At 41.6% G+C, this 24,879-nt stretch overlaps 1 protein-coding gene across 1 annotated transcript in view; it reads left to right on the top strand.

The window, feature by feature from the left end:
• LOC144792151 (uncharacterized) overlaps window positions 1–24,879 on the top strand; it is a 426,357-nt gene that overhangs the window by 78,319 nt on the left and 323,159 nt on the right. Inside the window, exon 2 of the mRNA XM_078667032.1 lies at window positions 13,764–13,856. Within this exon, the coding sequence (XP_078523158.1) occupies window positions 13,832–13,856 (25 nt within the window). The 5' untranslated portion in view covers window positions 13,764–13,831. The remainder of the gene's footprint in view (window positions 1–13,763; window positions 13,857–24,879) is intronic.

Here is a 24,879-nt window from a genome sequence, read left to right as displayed (position 1 = left end):
TAGATCATTCATGACATGGTCAGTGACATCACTGATGACATCTCAAATGACATCACTGAAGACATCACTGATGACATCATCCAGTGAATGTGGTTTGCTTCGTTATTTAAATATGCATTATATATATAGCAATTTGCATTGAAGAATAAGTGGATATATATAAATAAATATTTGGATGGAGGATTTAGTAGCAGTGTAATTGACTGTTTACTTGACTAATTTATAATGTCTCACTAAATATAGTGGATAGTGACTAAACTGTGTGAATATCTGTATCACTTTGTCAGTTGTTGTGTAAACTGATTCTACAGTTGGTTACTAGCTATGTGAAAGTCTATATTAGTTATTGATTAGTTAACTGTGTATTTGTATGGGAGTGTGAAAGTGTGTGTGGTTCGGTGGGGGGTGTGTGACTGTCCAAAGATGTGTGAATAGTTGATTCAGTAGATATATGAAGTTAAAACTACATGTTCTAACAGTTGTTTGGGTGAGTGAATATCTTTATGGGTGTGGTGATGAGCAAATATATTTCTCAATGGTACAGGTCCAACAAACTAGAAAAATAAAAGGCAGTGTATGTGTCAGTTGTTGTACATAAATATGTATACATAAGACACAATGATTGTGTGAGTGACTGTATGGATAACTGTATACTTGTAATAATGATTTTATAATTCACTAAGTATGACTTACTATCTAAATGAATAGAAGAAGTGGTGTTTGTATAAGTATTTTGCTAAGTAAATATGTAAGTATGATCCATTGTTTGCTTAAGTGAGTAGGATGACTTCATATGTGAATAGGATGCGTGCTGTTGTTTAATGTCGATATAGATGTATAAGTATTTTTGATAGTGTTCTATTGTTCATTGACAGCATGTATGAGTGAATCCATAGGTAAGTGATTAGATGTGTGTATACATCTATGAATCACTGAGTGGATTTCTTTTAGATACTTGTATTGCTGTGACAATGGATTTAAATATGATACTCTGTATTTTACAAAGAGTGATGAAAAATTGTAATAGTGTATGAAAAGGTGTATGTGATTGTCACGTGGATGATGTCATCAGTGATGTCATCAGTGATGTCATTTGAGATGTCATCAGTGATGTCACTGACCATGTCATGAATGATCGAATATGTGACATCATCAGCAGTGGATTGTGGGTGCGCGAAATATAGTTAGTACAACTAACTATATAGGAGCAATTTCAATGGTTTTGTATGAGTAAAATGTCCAGCTAACTATAACACCACTAAAACTTATAGTTTTTTCAGTGAATTTCAAAGGTTTTTTAAAAGCTAATTCCTAACTATATAACTCCTGAAACATATGGTTTTTTCAGTGAATTTCAAAGGTTTTTTAAATGCTAATTCCTAACTATATAAAGCCTGAAACCTATGGTTTTTTCAGTGAATTTGCAAGGTTTTTTAAATGCTAATTCCTAACTATATAAGGCCTGAAACCTATGGTTTTTTTCAGTGAATTTGCAAGGTTTTTTTAAATGCTAATTCCTAACTATATAAGGCCTGAAACCTATGGTTTTTTCAGTGAATTTCAAAGGTTTTTTTTAAATGCTAATTCCTAACTATATAAGGCCTTAAACCTATGGTTTTTTCAGTGAATTTGCAAGGTTTTTTAAATGCTAATTCCTAACTATATAAGGCCTGAAACCTATGGTTTTTTCATTGAATTCGCTAGGTTTTTTAAATGCTAATTCTATTAGCGGATAACGTTTTTATATATTAAAATGTTTTTTAAATCTCAAATGCCTGCTTTGCTAACAGAGTTTTTAAGCACAGGCTCTTTTGTCTCTGGTGGCCATCTTGGGAGACTGCATGTCAGAATTTTTTTAATGAAATATAAGAGGATTTGAGAAGTCACTCAAAATGTGCCCTAATTTTTCTTTCTTCAGCACTAATCATAATTTCTATGGCAAGATGAACCCCCTCATTTTGTTCCTTTGCAAATTAAATGTTTTAAGTGTTAACACTTTATTCCAATCAAGATGACTTCAGGTGTGCCATACTTTTGTCATAAGTAAGACTGTTAGCGCTCTAGTTCTTCTTTAGAACACTCTGGGACATTCTGTCATTGGGCTATAGTTGGGCTACATCTGGCAGATATTTGGGCTACATTTGTTTTTTTGTCTCTGGTGGCCATCTTTGGGCTACATTGGGCTACATTGGGCTACATTGGGGCTACATTTGGGCTCTAACATATATATAGCCCAATGTAGCCCAATATATATATTTTCAAAGTTAATTTTCGTAAAAACCACTGGAGCACATATCTTGAGACATAGCAAAGGCACATCGGGCTACCAGTCCCTACAATTTTGCCAAGTTTGGTGGAAAACCATTCAGCCGTTCGGGCTAAAAGTGAGTCCAACTGCCCTATGGAAATTAACATGGGGAAAACACGTTTTGGGACCCCCCTTTTATCTCGGCCCCCGCTTGACGAATCCCCTCCAAACTTTCAGGGAAGGACCGGAGTGCCGTGAGGCAAAGTTAAGGGAAATTTCAGGAAGATTCCTCAACCGGCGCCAAAGTTATTCCCAATAGAATGTTGCGATTTCCCTATGGAAAACAATCCTAACTATATATACCTACTGGCTGTCGCCAGTAGGTAATATATATATATATATATATATATATATATATATATATATTCACTGAAAAAACCATAGGTTATAGACCATATATAGTTAGGAATTAGCATTTAAAAAACCTTATTTTACTCACACAAAACCATTGAAATTCCATATATAGTTAGTTGCACTAACTATATATCGCGCACCCGCAATCCACTGCTGATCATGTCACATATTACATCATTCATGACATGGTCAGTGACATCACTGATGACATCTCAAATGACATCACTGATGACATCACTGATGACAACATCCAGTGACTGTATGTTTCTGTAAAGTTAAAATATGTCTTACATATTGAAGAATGAGTGGATGTATAAGTGTCTGGATGAAGGATTTAGTAGGTGCGTGACTGACTGTATGAGTGAGTGATTAAATGTGTCTCACTGAATGCATGGGTTAGTGACTAAACTGTCTTAATTTGTGCATCATTATGTCTGTTGTGATGTAAACTGCTGCATGTGTTGATCATTAGCTATACGAGAGGCTATATGTGTTATTAATTGGTTGCCCAAGTATTTCTATGGGAGATTGAGTTTGTGTGGGGGTGGCTGGAAGGTGTGTGACTCTGTGCATAGATGTGTGAGCAGTTTATTCACTAGGTGTATGAGTTCAAGAGTGCATGTGGAAACAGCTACATGGGCAGTTGACTGTGTGCATGAGTGTATTGATGAGTGAATGGATATCTCAATGCACCATGTCATAGTAAGTACATATGTAAAACACAGTACATGTGAGAGTTGGCATATATAAATAACTGTGCATGAGAGCCACTGAATGAGTGAGTGGTTGTATCGATCATTGTGAACTTGTATCAGGGATTGTATAAGAGAGTAAATATGTGTTAGTATATGTTTCAATAAGTAAGGTGTGTATAACTGTATAGTTGAAGAAATGGAGGTGAGATTGTTTCTTTGCATGACTGACTGGGTGTGTGAGTAACTCCATGGATGAGTGGCAGTGTGTGAGTGTCTGTGTACACTGAGTGTATCTAAGGTTATATTAGAGTCTGAAGAGGTTTATCGTATTAGCACAAGAATGATGTCAAATGAGACGTCATCAGTGATGTCATCAGTGATGTCATTTGAGATGTCATCAGTGATGTCATCAGTGATGTCACTGACCATGTCATGAATGATGTAATATGTGACATGATCAGCAGTGGATTGCGGGTGCGCGATATATAGTTAGTGCAACTAACTATATATGGAATTTCAATGGTTTTGTGTGAGTAAAATAAGGTTTTTTAAATGCTAATTCCTAACTATATATGGTCTATAACCTATGGTTTTTTCAGTGAATTTTCAAGGTTTTGTAAATGCTAATTCCTACCTATATATGGTCTATAACCTATGGTTTTTTCAGTGAATTTCAATGGTTTTTTAATAGCAAATATCATAAGCTGTCGAATGTCAAGTACGTGGTAAGTAAAAACATTTTCGTGTTTATGCACACTGATCTGCTTTGAATGCTGCCCCCCACCCCTCATTTCTATTAGGAGTACTCTCTCTTTGCAGATAGTGAAGGGTAGTTAACGCAGGCCTTTGCCCCCGTTGTAATCCGTCGTGCCTGCTTCTCTCTCCATTTGATTGATTGTTCTCTTTGGTTCATTCTCTATTTACAAACAAGCACAGAGTCGCAATACTCTGTTTAGTCTTTGCAGATAGCGAAAAATCGTGTAAAAAAACAAAAGGAATCGAGCAAAATCAGTAGGCCACTAATGGGATCTCTTTTTGACCTCCCTAAAATAGAAACATTAGGAACAACCTGTTGATAATACCAATGTGTATGTACATAAGCGGCGTTCATTTGTGTTCACAGTACCCCTTGTTGATTGTTTGAATCGACCATTGAATTGTTCGAAGTTGGTTCTCTTAAGAATCTTCTCTGCCTGCAAATGAGGAAGAATAGGAATATTCTCTCTCCCTTTGCAGATAGTGAAGGGTAGGTAACGCAAACCTTTACCACGTCGTGCCTATTTCGTTCCTCATTGATTGATTGTTTCCCCAAACATTGACTGTTTGGGAATTGGTTCTTTTTGGAGGTATTCCCTGTTTGCAAATATACGTAGGAAAATCTTTGCAAATAGTGAAAGGGTACGTAATGCGGACCTTTCTCCCCCGTTGTAATCTGTCATGCCTATCTACTCCCCACTGATTGATGCACCTGTTTCACCCGGACCATTTACTAGAGATACGTCATCTGGCCCGACCAGAGAGCACCCCTAGTGAAAAGGACATATGCAATAATAACGAAGTGATCACTGTATCCTGTTAACAGAAACTTTAGCATGAAACAACCTGGAAAGAAAAGAATAGGAAAACGAAAATCAGTAGGCCACTGATGAACATGAACTTTTATTAAACAACGAACAAAGAAACGATAACATAACGTAATGATAAAACCTATTAATGTCCTAGAAACAAGAAAACGTTAGAAATATGCCAGTGGTGAGAGACCAGAAAAACAGTAAGAGAAACCAAATCACCCCTCGCTCTCCCACCGCCTGCCACGCCAAAAAAATCGATAGACTAGGGAAAATGCAAGTCAGTAGAACATCCGCCCCCACTCTGGAAACTTCCAAGGTGGGGCAGGGTTGCGGCTACGCCCAGCCGGGAGCAGCCCATATAAGGCGGGTCCTGCTGCCATGCCTCGGCCAGGAGATCCTAACGTAGGGTGTAGCCGGAGGAGAGGCCGAGGCCAGTGGGACCCGGCCAGGGGATTGCCTTTACAACGCTGAAGAGTTGCAGGGGGGGGAATGTCTCCTCGACCCTCCCCTCTCTCTCCCAGTCCGGCCGCGGTGGCCCTTGAGAGTTTCAGGTAGTCCCGCCACATGCTCTTCCGGTCTGGCCACCAACGGTCGGGGGGCCGAGGCCGACGGGATCCGGCTGCAGCCGATAAACCAAGGAACCCGTTCATGGGGCCAGAGCCAGGGGCGTCCGGCCGACATCCACCGGAAGCCCGGCCCAAAGACGGACGGGACATTTTTTCTTTTCTCCTTCGTAATAGCAGCGGCAACACGCCAGGCACCACTTCTTTCTTCAAAAATGGCTTTGACAACACTGGGGGGGATGTCTTGCACATGCCTCCGACCCCCCCCCCGTCCTCATCGCCACCGGCCATAACAAATGTCAAGCGGGGCGCCGTGGGGTGCACTGGGAGGGAGAGATGGTGCGAACAGGCCTCTCCCGCCTCCTCAGAGGAAGACTTCCCAGCTGCACCCTCAGTGCTCCAGGCGCCCCGAAAAGGGTTCGTCCACTGTGGCGATGCTGCAACGTCTCGCCCGGCAGGGTGGAGCCCGTCCGCTCATGTGACCCCCGCGATCGCCGGTAGCTGCCGAACTCTCAAAATGGCGATCGACCTGGCAAGAGCGGGCCCAGCATGAAGAAATGGCCCGGTCACTGGTTGACTCCACCACCGTAGTCCTCCACGACCTTGAAGATTCTACAGGAGCCGCGGGAGTCTCCGACCCCCGATGGGGAATGACTGCCATGATCGCCCGTGGAGTGACGAAACTGTATCCGCGGGACGTCGGCGCTCCCATGCTGGCGCCAGCCTCACTTTGAATTACTAGAATCCTGCAGACCTCAGTTCCGGTGAAAGCACAGTGTGATCCGGTAGGAAAAATTGTTGCACCCCCTCCCCTTTTGAAGTGATAGTTCAAACCACCGATCCTTTCCTTTGCCCTTTTAACGGAACTTTGGACTGCCTCCCCCTCTTTTAAATTTTCTAGAGAAAACAAAACATTAACCACTACATTACCATAGCAGTTGACACCAGAACTGTTTTCAAATTGAAAACCAACAACATCTTCAACAGAATCCTTTTTGTTTCTGCTGTGACCCTGCTACAGCACAGGCATTGTCCCCAGCAGTAATTCTGCAATGCCGGTAAGAATAGCTGTGGTGCCTACTGGACTCACTCACCCCCGCGGCGCCCCACGCCGTTATTTGCTGGGCGGCAACTTACTAGACATCACTTTCGTGCCATCTAGATTTCAGCGCGTTCTGCTGCCTTGGAACTATTCGCACAACAGACTGCTACTGACGACCCACCCCCAGGCAACATCTTCTGAATTTTCATAATTTGAAAGAACTAGTAACATGTCCTCATCAGGAATTCAAAAGAAATTGTCACGGTCTCTTCGTTGTTTAAATGTTTTTACTGTTTTTGTTTTGTTGTATATATTTATATGTTATTAAAGTTTTATATTCCTACTACTTTGTTGGAGTGCTATATATTTTTAATGTGACACATAATTGTAAAAACTTTGATGTACAAAGAGTCATTCCTAGAATCTTCCGCTTCAGGCTCGGTCCCCTCCCCAATCACAATACAGGATGGTTTTCAGATAGTAGGAACACGTGTGGTGTGACGGATCTCATCGGGTGTGGGCCTTGATCTACTATAACTCCTTTGAAGAGGGGTGATTCTTTACAGCTGGAGCCATAAACTACATCTGCAGGGCTAGCTGATAGCCTGGACAATCGGACACAGAGGAAGAGGAGTGTCAGAGGGTGCGGTAGTGAATAGGGCGAAAGGGAGGTGTCGGGCGGGCACAGAGTGTGATTCTCAGGGAAGAGCAGCGCAGATGGGGGGAGGTTTATTGCCCATGCATAAGACAGAGAGCGGGGGTGACCAGTGCCTGGGGAAGATGCTTGCGAGGGTGGGGAGCCATGCTACGAATCGACAGCGTGCAGAGAGTGGGTCTGGTCAAGGCATCTAAAATGGCTGCCGTGCACGACAAAAGTGTGGCATTTCAAAAAAGGCAAGATGGCGCAAACAATGTTTTTCAACACTTCCTCATTTCCTTCGAATCGAACGTTAACAGACGTTGGTGCATATTACCAAAGTTAAGCGATATTTATCGCTAACGATGCTTACCAACGAATTTTTTACCGCTAAGCATCGTCAGAAATTATCGAAGATAAACCTTGCTATTATCAAGGTTTATCGCAAATGCGATAAAAAACGGCCGCAATGCATGAATATCGCTAAAAAGTCAGCGATATTCATGCATTACCGAGCTAATGCTCTTAGCCATGTTATCCACCTCCCATTGGATAACATGGCTAAGAACTGCTCAGGGCAGGTGTTACTTTTTGGAGATATTCGCGCTTAGCACAAATATCTCCAAAAGTTGGTAATAGGAGATATATATCTTGCATGTTGTAATGCAAATTATTGTGGTATATGGAACTCATACCATAATCTCTCAGGAAAGCAGAAACTGATCCTTTTGGGACCGCCTGAGAAGGCCTAGGGGGTGAGGGGTACTCTACTTTGCCCCCTTTTCACGTTCCGAACTATTTTATTTTACTCTCTTCTGTAATTACACAAAATAGCAGCGATAAGATGCATCAGAGACACACAGTGAGAGAAAGGAGGCCGGAGATGAAGAAGAGATGTCAAATACACATTGGAGATAATATAGTGGGAGAAGGGAAGTAAATATGAGTAAACTTACCATGTAACATAAAAATGTTGCACTCTATACTATAAGTCTCATTGTATACTACAATCACTTCGCTAGAACCTCATAAATTAAAAATAATAATGAATAATGTCTCAAACAATTTTTGATTTCTAAATATAAATTTATTCTTCAGAATTTTCTAAATTTGAAAGAACTAGTAACATGTCCTCATCAGCAATTTCCTCTTCAATCATCTCATCTGGAATCTCCTCATTAAAAGTCTGCAATGATGATTCTTGTAACTCTATGGTCTCCAAACATTCGATAAATTCGCCATCAACAGATTGATCAAAAAAATCATTCAAGTCATCTCCTCCTTGTGACAATATTTCATTATTGGTGCTGTCAATTTCAATCAATGTAGTGGAATCATTCAAGTCATCTCCTCCTTGTGACAATATTTCATTATTGGTGCTGTCAATTTCAATCAATGTAGTGGAATCATTCAAGTCATCTCCTCGTGACAATATTTCATTATTGGTGCTCTCAATTTCAATCAATGTAGTGGAATCATTCAAGTCATCTCCTCCTTGTGACAATATTTCATTATTGGTGCTGTCAATTTCAATCAATCTAATGAAATCATACAAGTCATCTCCTCCTTGTGACAATATTTCATTATTGGTGCTCTCAATTTCAATCAATGTAGTGGACAATGCAAAAGAAATTGCCACGGTCTCTTCATTGTGAGCCATTTTATTTTGAAATTGCTTGCTGTAAATTGCAGAAAAAAATAATCACTTTCATTTATCGTTTTTAGTAATACATAATATAAAACTAACTTTATCAAGTATTTAGTATAACAGAAGGACTGCAAATAAATAACAGAAAACATTTTTCAAATTATCTTCAAGTGTACAACATAGTTCCCCTTACAAATTAACAACTCACCTTTTTAAAAGTAGGAGAAGTGTTAGTACTGTGTAAATCAAACACCAGAAATTCACCACCAAAAATTCCTCACAAATGTACCTCAGACAGTAGTATCACAAAATGGCTGTGGTTTCCTCTCATTTGAGATATATACATAACCAATTAACTTTCATCACACACAAATACAAAACCAAAGTAACATTTTAATTGGTTCTAAATTTCAACACTTTCAAATGTGTTTTCCCCATGCAATTTTCCATAGGACATTTACATACGTCTACAGCCTGAATGGCTGAACGGAATTACACCAAACTTGGCAAAATGGTACATCAAACCTAAGAGGTCAGGAAGGATCTACTATGCCCCCTTATGGTCATTTGCCCCTTCGCTTTGGCCTCCTCTTGTCTCTCGATCCTACCGAGAGACAAGATGGCGGCCGCTACGGACTGTTTGTAATGTTGACAGACGCCGGAGAACCAATCAGCTTCGCAAAGCTCCGTAACGCGAAAAGTACGCGAAGCGGAGCGCTGTTACAGATATATATCTTTTTTTGAACGTTAATTTCTCAAAATCCACTGGAGCACATATATTGAGACCTAGCAAAGGCACATCGGGCTACCAGTCCCTAATATTTTGCCAAGTTTCGTGCAAATCCATTCAGCCGTTCGATTATTGACATTTAGATACGTCTACAGCCTGAATGGCTGAACGGAATTACACCAAACTTGGCAAAATGGTACATCAAACCTAAGAGGTCAGGGAGGATCTACTATGCCTCCTTATGGTCATTTGCCCCTTCGCTTTGGCCTCCTCTTGTCTCTCGATCCTACCGAGAGACAAGATGGCGGCCGCTACGGACTGTTTGGAATGTTTACAGACGCCGGAGAACCAATCAGCTTCGCTTCACAAAGCTCCGTTGCGCGAAAAGTACGCGAACTGGAGCGCTGCCCGGTCCGCTGTTACAGATATATATCTTTTTTTAAACATTAATCTCTCAAAATCCACTGTAGCACATATATTGAGACCTACAAAAGGCACATCGGGCTACCAGTCCCTACAATTTTGCCAAGTTTCGTGCAAATCCATTCAGCCGTTCGGGCTAAAAGTGAGGCCAACCGCCCTATGGAAAACTCAATGTTAAAAACACGTTTTGGGACCCCCCTTTTTTCTCGACCCCCCCTGGACGAACCCCCCCCCCAATTTTCAGGGGCTGCTCAGAAACAAAATGTGCCATTTTCCAGAAAATTTCAGCCAATTCCGTAGACAAACGCCAAAGTTATTAGACATAGAATTTTCAAAAATCCCATAGAGAAAAAATCCTAACTATATATACCTACTGGCGACCGCCAGTAGGTAATATATATATATATATATATATATATATATATATATATATATATATATATATATATATATATATATATATATATATATATATGAATAACCAAAGGGCACTTGTGCGTTTTGGTGTGCCCTTTCAAAACGCACAAGTGCACTTTGGTTATTCATATATATATATATATATATATATATATGCAAACAAGTCCCTCCATCAGAAAAGACGAGAGGACACAGCGGGGAGATTCTTGGCAGCCTTTAATTCACCAGCAACAACAGGTATAATGCATTTCGGCTCCTGCCTTCGTCAGACACCCAGTTGCTGCAGGTTTCACTCGCTCCTCCCTTGGCATTCCGTGGCGCTCCCTTTATCTGGAGTTAAGCTGGCTCCGTAGTTGATTGCCTCCAGCTGTCGTCCGTTGATTAATGGACTTCTAATCCCAGCAGGCATTATTCCGGTAAGTATCCGTGACGGAGACATGTATAGCTACAGTGAGTGCTTGTGTGCCGAGCAAGGGGGGAGAGGGCTAATGTCAGCCGAGGGAAACCCGCAATATTGGTGTTGCAAGCAGCCTCAAGTCCCCAACGCCCGAACCCCAAGTGCAGAGTCCAAAAATGGGTCGTGGCGTGTAGATTCAGTGATCCCACGTCTCCGTGAAGTCACGGACTGCTGGCCGCAGCGGCCCTTGGCTCGTCCTCAGGGTGTTCCTGCCACTTCCAATACCTTGGACATATTTACTTTTTTTGCCAATGTTTGTAGCAGGTCACTTGTGGGGCGGGTCCTCTCTCACACGCGTAACTGGCCAACGCGTGAAAGTATGCAAACAAGTCCCTCCATCAGAAAAGACGAGAGGACACAGCGGGGAGATTCTTGGCAGCCTTTAATTCACCAGCAACAACAGGTATAATGCATTTCGGCTCCTGCCTTCGTCAGACACCCAGTTGCTGCAGGTTTCACTCGCTCCTCCCTTGGCATTCCGTGGCGCTCCCTTTATCTGGAGTTAAGCTGGCTCCGTAGTTGATTGCCTCCAGCTGTCGTCCGTTGATTAATGGACTTCTAATCCCAGCAGGCATTATTCCGGTAAGTATCCGTGACGGAGACATGTATAGCTACAGTGAGTGCTTGTGTGCCGAGCAAGGGGGGAGAGGGCTAATGTCAGCCGAGGGAAACCCGCAATATTGGTGTTGCAAGCAGCCTCAAGTCCCCAACGCCCGAACCCCAAGTGCAGAGTCCAAAAATGGGTCGTGGCGTGTAGATTCAGTGATCCCACGTCTCCGTGAAGTCACGGACTGCTGGCCGCAGCGGCCCTTGGCTCGTCCTCAGGGTGTTCCTGCCACTTCCAATACCTTGGACATATTTACTTTTTTTGCCAATGTTTGTAGCAGGTCACTTGTGGGGCGGGTCCTCTCTCACACGCGTAACTGGCCAACGCGTGAAAGTATGCAAACAAGTCCCTCCATCAGAAAAGACGAGAGGACACAGCGGGGAGATTCTTGGCAGCCTTTAATTCACCAGCAACAACAGGTATAATGCATTTCGGCTCCTGCCTTCGTCAGACACCCAGTTGCTGCAGGTTTCACTCGCTCCTCCCTTGGCATTCCGTGGCGCTCCCTTTATCTGGAGTTAAGCTGGCTCCGTAGTTGATTGCCTCCAGCTGTCGTCCGTTGATTAATGGACTTCTAATCCCAGCAGGCATTATTCCGGTAAGTATCCGTGACGGAGACATGTATAGCTACAGTGAGTGCTTGTGTGCCGAGCAAGGGGGGAGAGGGCTAATGTCAGCCGAGGGAAACCCGCAATATTGGTGTTGCAAGCAGCCTCAAGTCCCCAACGCCCGAACCCCAAGTGCAGAGTCCAAAAATGGGTCGTGGCGTGTAGATTCAGTGATCCCACGTCTCCGTGAAGTCACGGACTGCTGGCCGCAGCGGCCCTTGGCTCGTCCTCAGGGTGTTCCTGCCACTTCCAATACCTTGGACATATTTACTTTTTTTGCCAATGTTTGTAGCAGGTCACTTGTGGGGCGGGTCCTCTCTCACACGCGTAACTGGCCAACGCGTGAAAGTATGCAAACAAGTCCCTCCATCAGAAAAGACGAGAGGACACAGCGGGGAGATATATATATTTGTTTTAGTGTATTTAGGTTTGCATAAATATATAAAGAGATGAAGGGATATTTTAATATACAACATAAGACTAACATATATAGATAGATAGATAGACAGACAGACAGATTTTTATTTCACTGGAAGTACATTATTATTTGGTATTAACTTTGATGGTGTATGTCAACTTTGCACCCAACTTGGTCAATGAACCAAGCTTATTTCTCTTTTACAAACGGTGTGTAGACTGCTCTAATAGTAGTGGGACAAAGATAATGATTGAAAAGTTGCAATTCTGTATCTCTAATGTAGTAAAATGATCTGAAAGGTTTAGAATAAACTCTGTACCAACATCTATTTATTTTCAAAATAGGCATTTTGTGGTTTGTATAAATCTTTGTGTTAGTTTTTTTGTTGTGATAATTGCATAATAAATCCATGTCAGGTAGGCTCCAAACTGTTAATCTTCTGTATTTTAGGCAATTAGGTTCATGATTATTTTACAATAAAAAGTAAAGAAGCATAGGGCCATATGTATCAACATCCTCATTTGCGATTCTCAAATAGCGATTTTGTTTAGAAATCGCTATTTGAGAATTGCAAAAAGGGATGTATGTAAAAAAATGCACAATTTTTTTGTGATTTCTAATATTCCTTAACTGTGATTAGCAAATTGAGAATCGCAACTAAGGAATACTTTCCCATTCATTTCTATGGGCCAGGAGGCCCATAGGAATGAATGGGAAGTTATTCTCAATTTGCGATTCGCAATTTGAGAATTGCTAATTGAGAATAATTTCAAGGGTGCAAGGGTGTCATAAGGACACCCTGTTGCACCCCTGAAATGTACATGTGTGCGCATATGGGGCACATACATGCCCTAAGGGCATGTATGGGCGCCACATGGCACCTTTACAAATGCCACAAAGTGCATTTGTGAAAGAAATTGCAAATGACCACCAACTTCAAGTTGGTGGTAATTTGCGATTTCTTAATGAGAAATCACACAACTTGGGTGCTTCATACATAGCATTTAAGGAATCCTAATTTGCGATTCCTTAAATGCTGACACAAAATTAAGGAATCGCAAATTTTGCGATTCCTTAATTTTGCAATGCGATTTTACTCATACACCGCATTTTCCGAATTTTTGGTCGCAAACGCTGCTTGCGTTTGCGGCTAAATAATTTGGATGATACATATGCCCCATAGTCTTAGTACAGGACAAGGAATGTGTTACCAGTTGCATGTCTTTGGAGTTCTGACTATGTCTTCTGTGCGCAGGTGTAACAACTAATTTTCCTTTGTGCACAGTTGAATGTAACGTTCTTCTGGAGTTGCCCCCTTCAACCAACGTGTCCGACTTTGGCACTTGCACTTTGATGCCCTTGGACCCAAACTCTGAAGGTACGTTTGCTGAACGACTATTGATTGTAACTTTTGTGAATTGATATATACTTCATAATGTGCATCATTTACAGATTTAAAATTAAGTTGATTCCAGAAAAAAAAGGATGAAAATAATTTTGCAAAGGAATCTCTGTCCCGGTATATATATGTTACCGCATCACTTAGATAACCTTGCTGTAAGAAAATGGATTCATAATTTTCGTGGACTATCTAACTTGCACAATGTCTGGCCAGCCACGATAGATTGTGGGTTGAATACACCAATGAGTTCATCCCAGTCAAACATTTTACCTTCTGACTTAGTACAGCTTGGAATTTCTATTTAAAAAAAAAATATTTTTATTAGTTTTTTGTGGCAGAGGTAAGTTACATTTACAAATACAATTGCAACAATAAATAAAGAAAAAGAAAGAAAAGGAAGAGAAAAAACCCAATTAATAATGCCTAATAAAACACTAAGGCACATACAAATTCATTAGAATACTTCTACTAAGGGGAGGCCCCTCCCTCCGTATCCCATAATCAAATGACTGACATTTATTGCATCAATAGCTTTTTCAGATCCAAGTTTCAATCGGGGACCATAATTTTTGAGCAAAAATCTTTCTTCTCCGTCCCTTAAATTTATAAACAGCCTTTTCCATCCTATATATATTTAACAATTTAGATTGCCAATGACTAAAAGTTGGGGGGTCCTTATCTAGCCACCGTGAGGTTATGCAAGATCGAAATACAGCCATAGTTATAAATAGAAAACCTTCTTCAGCTGCCGACAGCACTTCAGATTCAATTTGGATTCCAAAAATTATAAGTGCAGATGATAAAATCACATTAGTTTTCATCACAATATTTAGAAATTCTTGAACTTTAGATACAAATTGCATCAACCTAGGGCAGCAAAAAAACATATGGTTTAGATCAGCAGCAAAGAGCCCACAACGACTGCAGTTTGTACCTTTAAGTGCTTTCCATTTAGCGAGTTTTGACGGTGTATAATACAAATCCAAAGCAGACATAAAATGCTGGCTTTTAAGAGAGCCATTAACTAAGACCCTATTACATATCTCAAAAGCCCTAGAGACATCTATTTCCTTGATTCCCAAGCTTTTTTGCCACTTCTCCGCATAAAAGACTAAATCATCTTGCATCCTGTCTAACAGCAGTTGATAAACGACACCGATTCGATTTTTCTTTCTACAACTCCCTAAAACATCTTTTGTCTGCATTAAATCAGTATATAATAGATTGTTGGTTTCCAGAAAGCTACGGATCTGCAAAAATTTAAAGAAATCACCCCTTATAAGTCCAAACTTTTCCTGTAATTCTGCAAATGAAGCAAGAGAACCATTTTGATATAATTGCCCCAACAGATAAACCTGCGGGGTTTGCCACCGATGCATAGCGGAATCCGCAAAGATCCCAGAAAGAGGACTATTCCCATAAAGCGGCGTATAATAATTGAGCTTTGGTAAAAGGTGAAACTTCTTATTTATTTGTTTCCATATCTGAAATACTGATATCATTATCTTAAATTTGTTTTTTTTATAATAGCTTGGTTCAAAAAATTTCACCAAACATTGTCTGACCTCCTCCCCCAACAGCATTTCATATATGGATGGTGTCATGGATGTTTCTAGACTGAAATCATGAAATAATAGAATCCCCATAAGTTTAAGTGTAACTGCCCAATAATAAAGGCGAAAGCTCGGTACCCCCAGGCCGCCACGCAGTTTCGGCAAAATACACCACTTTAAAGATCTTCTGGTACGATGGTAGCCCCATAAAAACCTAGATACCATTCGATCAATTTTGTTAAAAAGGGAAGAAGGAAAAAGAAGTGGTATAGTGCGAAAAAAATAAAGATATTTCGGAAAAATCAACATTTTCACCACATTTGTACGGCCATAAAGTGACAAGTGCAAATTATTTAGCCTTTCTAATGTCCTATTTGTAGAAATTAATAATGAATCCAAATTTAACCCAACTATGTCCTCCACCTTAGCCGAAATAGTTACTCCAAGGTAACCCTGGGCGTAGTTCGCGTAGTAGCGCTACGCGAAGCTACACGAAGTGCACTTCGCAATACGCGAACTTCACGTAGCACTACGCGAGCTGCGTAGTAGCATGTTCGCACTGTGCAAGATGCGTTTTCAATGATTGCACAGTGCGGACAAGCATCTGGCACTGTGCAAGCATTGAAAACGGCATCTTGCACAGTGCGAGCTGTAGTTTTCTGCTGCTCGAGTAGATTATTACTCGAGCGGCAGCTTTCTCAACGCGAACAGGTAGTTTCTCATTGAGAGCGGTCGCGAGCATGCGCAACCACTCACAATGAGAAACCTGACCTCCTCGCGTTGAGAATCTCCCCAGGGATGCCATTTTGCTTGCTCGCGGCCGCGAACATGACGTTCAGGACCGCGAACAAGCAAAAAATGACCGCTGCACTACGCTACGCTGCACTACGCATGTTCGCACTGTGCTACGTGCAGCTCGCGTAGTGCGAAGTTGCGAAAACTTCGCAAACTCCGCGAGCGTAGCGTAGTGCTTCGCCCAGGGTTACTCCAAGGTATGTACCTGTAGGAGCTAAAGCTATACCTGTCGGTTGACCGGCAGATGAGTGTAGAATTTGAGTTTTAGAGATGTTAAGCTTATAACCTGATAATAAACCAAACTCCTGTGCCATTTCTATAATTTTAGGTATAGCTAAAGCAGTATCTGAAGTCACAATGGCAACATCGTCTGCGTAGGCGAAGACCTTGTGATCAGCATTTTGCACTTTTACTGGTGGAATCCCTGTCTCTTTAATAAGTTTATTCAAATATGGTTCTATATAGAGTGCAAATAATAAAGGGGAGCAGGGACAGCCCTGCCTTGCCCCCCTAGTGATCGAAAAAAAATCAGAGATTTCTGTACCTATACGAATCGCTCCTTTAGGGCTGAAGTAAAGCGCCTGTATGGCCATAATAAACTCTAGCGGAAGGCCCTTCCAAGCCAGAACAGACCACAGGAATCTCCAGTCAACCCTGTCAAAAGCTTTTTCAGCATCCAGCAGAATAACCCCGACTGGAGATTCCGTGGCCTGCGCCCAGTCTAACAAAGAAATGACACGCCTTATATGATCTGTCGTGTCTCTATTCTTGATAAAGCCATGCTGAATCTTAGATACTAAATCAGGCATCATATTATTTAATCTATTGGCCAAAATTTTAGAAAAAATCTTACTATCTGCTGTGATGAGGGATATTGGTCGGTATGAACCTAGTTCTTTGGGATCCTTACCTTTCTTACTAAAAACTACGATTGTGGCCAAGCACCATGAGCTAGGTGGGTTCCCTTGGAAAGCTTGATGGAATATCTTAAGTAGCTCTGGTTTAAGCATGTTCCTATAGGTACGATAAAATTCAAGAGGGATTTGGTCTGGCCTCATTGCTTTCCCAACGTCAAGACTGAGAATTGCATTCTCAATCTCCTCCCATATAATAGGAGCTGATAAAAGAGATCTGTCATCTTCGATCATCGGTGTATTTTCAATATACCTCAAATAGTCCACTGGATCACTATCTTTATTAATTTCGTTATTGGCATCGTTATATAATACCTTATAGAAACTACTGAATGCTTTAGAATCCCTACTGAAATACTCCGTCTAAGTCTTTAATTCCCATTATTTCATTTAGCGTTGCTTTCTGTCTGAGCCGTTGAGCTAAGATCCTCCCTGTCTGCTCACTATATTCATAGCACTCAGCTCTATGTTGTTTATATTTGACCGCTACCTGGTCTGCAACATATGAGTACAAAATGGACCGCTCGATCACTAGACGTCGCTGGGCCTCATCCGAACCTTGCCTGTCTCTAAGGGCAAAAGCGAGATTAACTTCAGCCTCCCAGACTTTATCTAATTTATCTTTAAAATCAGCTTGGTTCTTCTTACGTCTGAAATTGGAGTAACTGATTGTTTCCCCACGAACAATAGATTTAAAGGTATCCCAGACAACTTGTATTGAAGCCGTCCCATTGTTCCGTTCAAAAAAATCCATAATTATTCCAGCCATAAATTGAAGATATTCTTCATCAAGTAGTAGATTTCTCTGAAATGACCACTGTATATTAGGTCTTACACATTTAGAGGGTAAAGATGATTCCATTATAACTGGATTATGGTCGGAGACCAATTGTGGTAACACCTCGATCTTCACGTTCTCCATAAATGAAGAAGAAACAAAAAAATAATCTAAACGGACAAACTTTCGATGAGGGATCGAAAAAAAAGTATAACCAGGGTCATTAGCTTGTAGTTTATACCATGCATCCACTAGCCCGTTTCCTAGTACTAGTTCTCTTAGAGCTCTATAAGTCCTCATTTTACGACCACAATATTTCCTCTCAGACCTAATATTCCAATTCGCTTATTATGGGCTGTGGCCAGGTTGAAATTTCTGCATTAACAATGTTAAAAACTTCATTATCGTCCAGATTGGGACCATAAATACAACAAACTGTAAATTTATGTCCTTCCACAACTAGTTCGACAAGGCCCCATCTTCCCCATTTATCCGCTAGAGTTCTGAGGCATCCCCCCACCCCTTTCTTCATACAGATTGCAATGCCACTTTTAACACCCATTTGTTTAGAGGTGACTAAGAGTTCAAGCCCGAGATTTTTTAAAAGGGCTCGTTTATCCCAAGGAACGTGGGTTTCTTGTATACACAAGAAATCGACACCTAAAAATTGTATTATTCTGCGGAGAACCCCTACTTTTTTCGGGTCATTAAGGCCATTAATATTCAAGGTACAAAATTTTATTTTCTAATCCATCCTGTAACAATAGCCAAAAAGGACCAAAAGAATCAACCAAACGTAATATATGTGTTGATGTCCACACACTAGTAACTACCTCTGCCTTACACCCCCACCACCAGCCCCATCCCCAACCCCACCACCCCCCACCCAACCAGAACCCCCCCCACCCTCCCCAACGTATGAGGCTCAGGAACTACCAGTTCCTGGATCAGATGGAGTACCGTGTCCCCTGCCCTAGAGACCCCTCCCGGAGTAGAAAGAGAACGGTTCATACATATGAAGTCTCTTTGAAAACACAAAAGAGAAAGAGATACACATTGATCTTCCTAGAATACTCTAATACAACAGCTTAGACAACTCAAAAAATATGCATTATGTCATAGAGCATCATAAAGTGTCCAAATATTCCTTGGCTTTAATTTCCGAAAGAAAAAATTTCGTCTGACCCTTAAGTATGATCTTCAATTTAGCCGGATTTTGCAAGAACACTGTGGCTCCCTTCTTCTGGAAGTCTGGAATAAGTTGGCGTAGTTGCCATTGTTGAGACACAGTGGTCTGACAGTAATCAAGTCTGACGAAAAACTGGCAGTTCATGCCTTCAGCTTTTTTATCAGGTCTTGCTAATGAGAAAATTGCTTCCCTGGCAAGAAAGTTATTAAAGGAAACCAAAATGGCCCTGGGATATGCCTCTTGACCTTGTCGTGGTTTCCTAATTACGAAAGGAAATCTATGTGCGCCTTGCACTTCCTTAGACCAGTCCCACGTCGTCAATTCAGGGAAGGCACTCTTTAGTAGCCCGATGATGAAACCCCTGACATCAGCCCCTTCTTTTTTCTCGGGTACACCCAAAAAACGCAAATTGTTTCTACGTGCCTGGTTCTCCAAGCTTGCCAGTTTATCAGAAATGTCATCTCTGTGGGCCTTAATGTTAGCGACTTCTTGCTTTTGCACTGCAGTCTCATCCTCGAGAGCAGATATCCTCGCCTCTGCCTCCGTGACTCTATCAGCTGTCTCTGTGCACAATTTGATGGCTCTGCGAACTGCGTTTTTTACCTATGAACACGTCGCCTGAGTACGCTGGTTTTCTGCTTTGCTTTCGGCCCTATGACTCATCATAGTGTTATAAATAGTTATCAAAGTAATTTCCTTGGGATTGTCATTAAGGGGTTGACTATAACATTAGCAGCCTGATCGTTGCCCTCAAGGGTTTTAGAAGTACTAGTCATTTCCTGAGGATTTACTTTAGAGAACGCACCTTCAGCCACCTCCAATAGGTTAGATTCACTCTCTTTACTCACAGCCCGTTGAGAGCCCCTCTTTTTTCGTCTCCTAACCGTAGAAGCAGAGATGTTCGGAGTAGCTAGGCTGCTGCTAAACTCCCCCTCTACTGAGCTACTCTCGTTACTATAATCACCCCAGTCTTTACTGATATTTGTGTTCTCATCTGTAGAAAAATCAGAAAGAGAGTAAAAGTTTTCCGGCAATTCCTGGGGGGGTAACACTTCTACTCTCGAAGTACTTTCAGTCACTAATAAGGGGCTTAACTCTTTACCAGTCTCCTGTATTTCCTGTATGTCTCCCAGAGTTTCCGGGACTCCATCTCCCACAGTGCAGCAGTTCGCACTATCTAGAGCCTGGTTTGTCAGTAGCTCAATTTCTTTAGACTGAGAGGTTTCCTCATTTTTTCTCTTTACTAATTGTTTCTCGAAAAATTCAGGAAGCGTCAAAGAGAGGATACCTTTCACACCTGCGCCCGCCGGCTTTTCAACAGGTTTCTGAGGTTGTGCATTCCCCTTCTGTATATTTCTCCCCACTCTGGATACAATCTTACCGGGAGTCTTGCTGGGAATAGTTGTTCTTTTCTCCGTGCTGGGGCCACTGCCACCATCACGGTTACCGTTAACGTTACCTCCTACGGTGTTTCCAGCAATTTCACTCGGTTTATGGCTACGGGTTCCAGCCAGAGCTTGGGGCTGCATCTTCTTTTTGCGGGACCCCCCGCGTCCGGGATAGACGCTGCTCTGAGCCCAGAGCAGATACACTGTTACACGCCAGAGCGGGGCACGCCGCTGAATGCGGAAAAGGTCAGCCAGCATTCGGAGCAGCTGTAGCAGCCAAGTCGTGAGCAGGCGAGAGTCTCCACAAAAAAAACCTCACGGAGCCGCTGGATGCACTGCCTCTGACGAAAATAGACAGATAGAACTCCACAGCTACACAAGTCGTAGGAAATCACCGGAGCTGGTCTGAGGTCATTCGAATCAAGCCTGCACCTTTTCAAAAGAAGCGCCGGTAAGAGATTTTCTCCAGCATGCGACGCTATCAGTCAGTCAGAGCCCAGAAATCTCCTCCTTCCACTCCAGGGTACTCGGAGCAAGGGATAGGGCTGCTCACACAGCCTTCACCACGGCCGCCATCTTGCCTCTACAGCAAGTCCTCCCCCAGCTTGGAATTACTAAATCAAGATTTGGATCAGGACTAGAATCAATGTCATGATCATTAGGGTTCAGATCGGGGCACTCTTCATTGCCCGCATAAATCGATGATATATTATTTACCTCACCTGAAGCCAACCTATTTGAGATTTTTCCCGCCCCAGCCGATACACCATACAAATTGGATATAAACATTACCCAACTGGGTTCGGGAATATTTACAGAAAAAGCCCTACAGCCACCCCATTCGAGGTTATTAATAACCCCCCAAAGTTTGTTTAAGTTATTTTGCTTAGTGGCAGATAATAAGCTATTCCAGATCCCCGTTTGATATTTAAGTTTTGCTTTCCATATTTCTTGTTTATAGGTATTCTTAAGTTCCTTCAGGTTTTCTTTATACACTGTGTAGGTCTGACAAAAGCTACGGGCATATGCCTCACAAACAGCTCTATTGAGTACTTTTCTTAAGCATAATAATTTGGGGGAAAAACATTTTTTATGTATATTCAGATTGATATTCATTTTCCTGATCTTACCAGTAGAATATTTCCCCACGATGGACTCTGTGATAAAATCCCATTTAATAATCATATTCATATCACCCTGGGTGCCCTGATTACTTTCCATAATCAATGCCTCAGCTGTTTTCATAATATACTCCTTTTAGTCTAGATTCAAAACCAGCCTCCTCAGGTTGTATGCCGAACATGCCTAATTGGGAAGATCCTTAGATTTTTAAAGACTCTACCAAAAAATTTAATTTTACAACCTGGGGGTTGTGATCACTTTCTCGCCAGCCGATTACCTTATATTCAGACACATGAGATCTCATATTGTCCAAAATAAATGTATAATCGATGATTGAACCTTGCTTAGGGTTCTTCAATGTGGAAATTGGTCCAGATTTTTCTTTTAACTGGCTAGTTCCAGCCTCTGACATAATATCACAACAATCCTTAGCTAAACCTCCTGAAGTAAAGTTATATTCTGAGTACCGAAATAATTGCAAATTAAAATCTTCCGATACTATTAGACCAGCATCCGGGTATTGAAGTATTAAAACACTCAGTATATTCCGAAGGATATACAACTGAGCAGACTTATCTTTACTTGCACTCGGATATATGTTAAGAAAAACGAACCTTAGTTCAGAGGTATTTACCACAAGGAATTGCAAGCAAACCCATAATAAAGGTTACCACTTCCAGTTAGATTTAAATTAGCCGCGATATAACACGACAATCCACATTTTGCTTGGCCAAATTTATTGGATTTTACTGCCGGAATACTATATTCATTAAATCCTGACAAAGGGGTCATTTGTTCACACCATGTTTCTTGTAATAATAAAAATTGAAATGAGTTTAAAAAAGATATTGAATCTGGATCAGACAATAAATGAAGCAAACCGTGGACATTCCAGGAGCATGGACTAATTTCATTTATTTTATCTTCAGTAACACCGGTTGCTCAATTCCTGTCTATTCGGGGCACCTTTGCCAGTGATGCTGGCAACCAAGACCAATCCTCCATTCTCATATTGTTTTTGGGTAACCACTCGCAAAGGCGACCCCCTGACTGAGGATCGGTAATCAACAAACCAGAACTGCAAGATTGCATTGATTATTTGTTGAGCCTACTGCACCTCTAAGCACCGGATTTAACTTAGTACCTTCATTAATTTTACAACCCATATCCATCTTAAGGGCCAATAACTTCAAGATCGGGGGATATTGTACACAGTTCCAAATCTCAACCTTGATTCCACAGTCCATAAAATTCAACCTAGATCCTAAAATCTTAGTAACAATATCACTTGATGACCAAGTGGTAATAGTAGACTCACAAGGAGTATTGTGCTGAATCTGTCTAAATTGGACTGACACCAAATCAGAAGATTTAATAAATGCTAAATCAGGCACAGTTGAAATAATTTTCAATAGTAAACCTCGGTTAAGGCTATCATGGGTTCCCTGATATTCATACAACGGGTGCATTACTAGTTTGGTGTCCCCATTATTACTACTATGCTCCTGTCTGCCACATAGGGGGCTTAGTAAACCTGAGTTAATTTCTTTAGATACGATAGATTCAGGAAACCATTGTACTGGGGGTTGACACTGGCCAATGATAGGTTCTAGCGTTTCTACCTTACCTAACCGATTCCGAATATCCACAGCATAGTCTTTAAGAAAAGGACCTAACCCCTGGGGTTCATTAACCAGTTTTGTCACACATTCTGTATTTTCCAAATCTGATTTTATTATATCATTTGATTGTGGAGAAGTGTGGCTCACTGGCTAGAGGAGGCAGACCTGGAAGCAGAGGTCAGCCCGGGACCAGGGTTCAATTCCCGGCTCGGCGGGGTCTTGAGTCCTAAAATGTCCATGGACTCGACAATTCTAGCTCCGGTGCCTACTCGATTCACGGGTTCACACTCTGCGACTCTGGGCAATAGCTTGCTTAATCTCCACAACGGCCCCTCGCGGTGGGATGCCTGGCTTTCACCTTGTGGATACCCTGCCGGGGTTATCTCACAGGGGAATACCAGGACGGGTTCCCTAAGCAAGCGCTTAGAAACTGCTCGGTGATTTGCGCTATATAAATTCCTGTACATTTACATTTAAGAACATCAATGTTTTTGCCATTCATTGGTCCCTGGTCACAGACCCTTATAGGAAACGGCAGAGCAACAGAAGGATCTCCATCTACTACTACTGTGACCTGTGGTGGGCATTTCTTAACAGCCGGTTTAAATATGGGATAATCATCCCTGGACTTTACTGTAATAGCTGCTAATGCAACTGCACTTCTGACCTTATTTCACTCTTTCCACATCCTTTTCCTTGACCGTTTAGATAGCGGAGGACAATTAATTAAACCATCCCCTGGGCTTATACTCGGGGGTTTAGCTATGGATATTGGCTTACCTTTCTTAGGTCCATTAGAGACCTCACCATCCTCTACATTTACATCTAGACACTTACTGACCACGGCCTCCCCGTCAACCTCCTTCTGCTTACCCAAATTGTCACAACCCACATTCACCTCAACATCTTGAGACTTCTTGCTTTCAAAATATGAGCTATCATTCCCGTCCTTTGTACAGACCAGATTTTTATCCAAAACTGATTTCCCTGCTGTTTTTTTTAACTTCTTTCATAAGAGTACCTACGATTTATGGGAGCTCAGCCATTTTGTCCAACATGTGAGAACATGTACATCTTATCAGTTGATCATTAACCTCAGCCTGGGCTTTTACCACCAAACCTGTCAGGTTTTGTAATTTCGAGTCAATACCGGCCACATAGACCGCTAAAGTGTTTAATAGATCAACCTGAATTTCAAGTTTATTTGAATGAAAGTCAAGTGCACCCATTATAACATTAATGGTTTTGAGCAAACTTTTCCATACACCCATGTCAGCAGTATTTTTGTTATTTATAACATGACCATCAGCATTAGTTGAAACGTCATATTTATCCAAAAACGAAATGATGCGCAGGGCTCAGTGAGTTATCAGGCTGACTGGGAATAGGATTTACAATATTCAATAAAAAAAAAAAATCAGCTTGATCTTGGATCTGAACGCCCTGAGGGTTGATCTTATTATCCATTTTTACCAGAGTTAAAATTGCCCGGTCATCCAATAACTGGACCGGTACCAGATCATCGCCACATTTATCTACACCAAATAAACGTAACATATTCTTATCATTTATCTCTAAAATCGGCATTCCTAAGGACTCACCCTTATAATCAGCCCCAAACACGGGCATCCCAATAGT

Source organism: Lissotriton helveticus, chromosome 11 (genome assembly GCF_964261635.1).
Source record: "Lissotriton helveticus chromosome 11, aLisHel1.1, whole genome shotgun sequence".
Classification (NCBI taxonomy): domain Eukaryota; kingdom Metazoa; phylum Chordata; class Amphibia; order Caudata; family Salamandridae; genus Lissotriton; species Lissotriton helveticus.
This window is presented reverse-complemented; position numbering and strand designations above follow the sequence as displayed.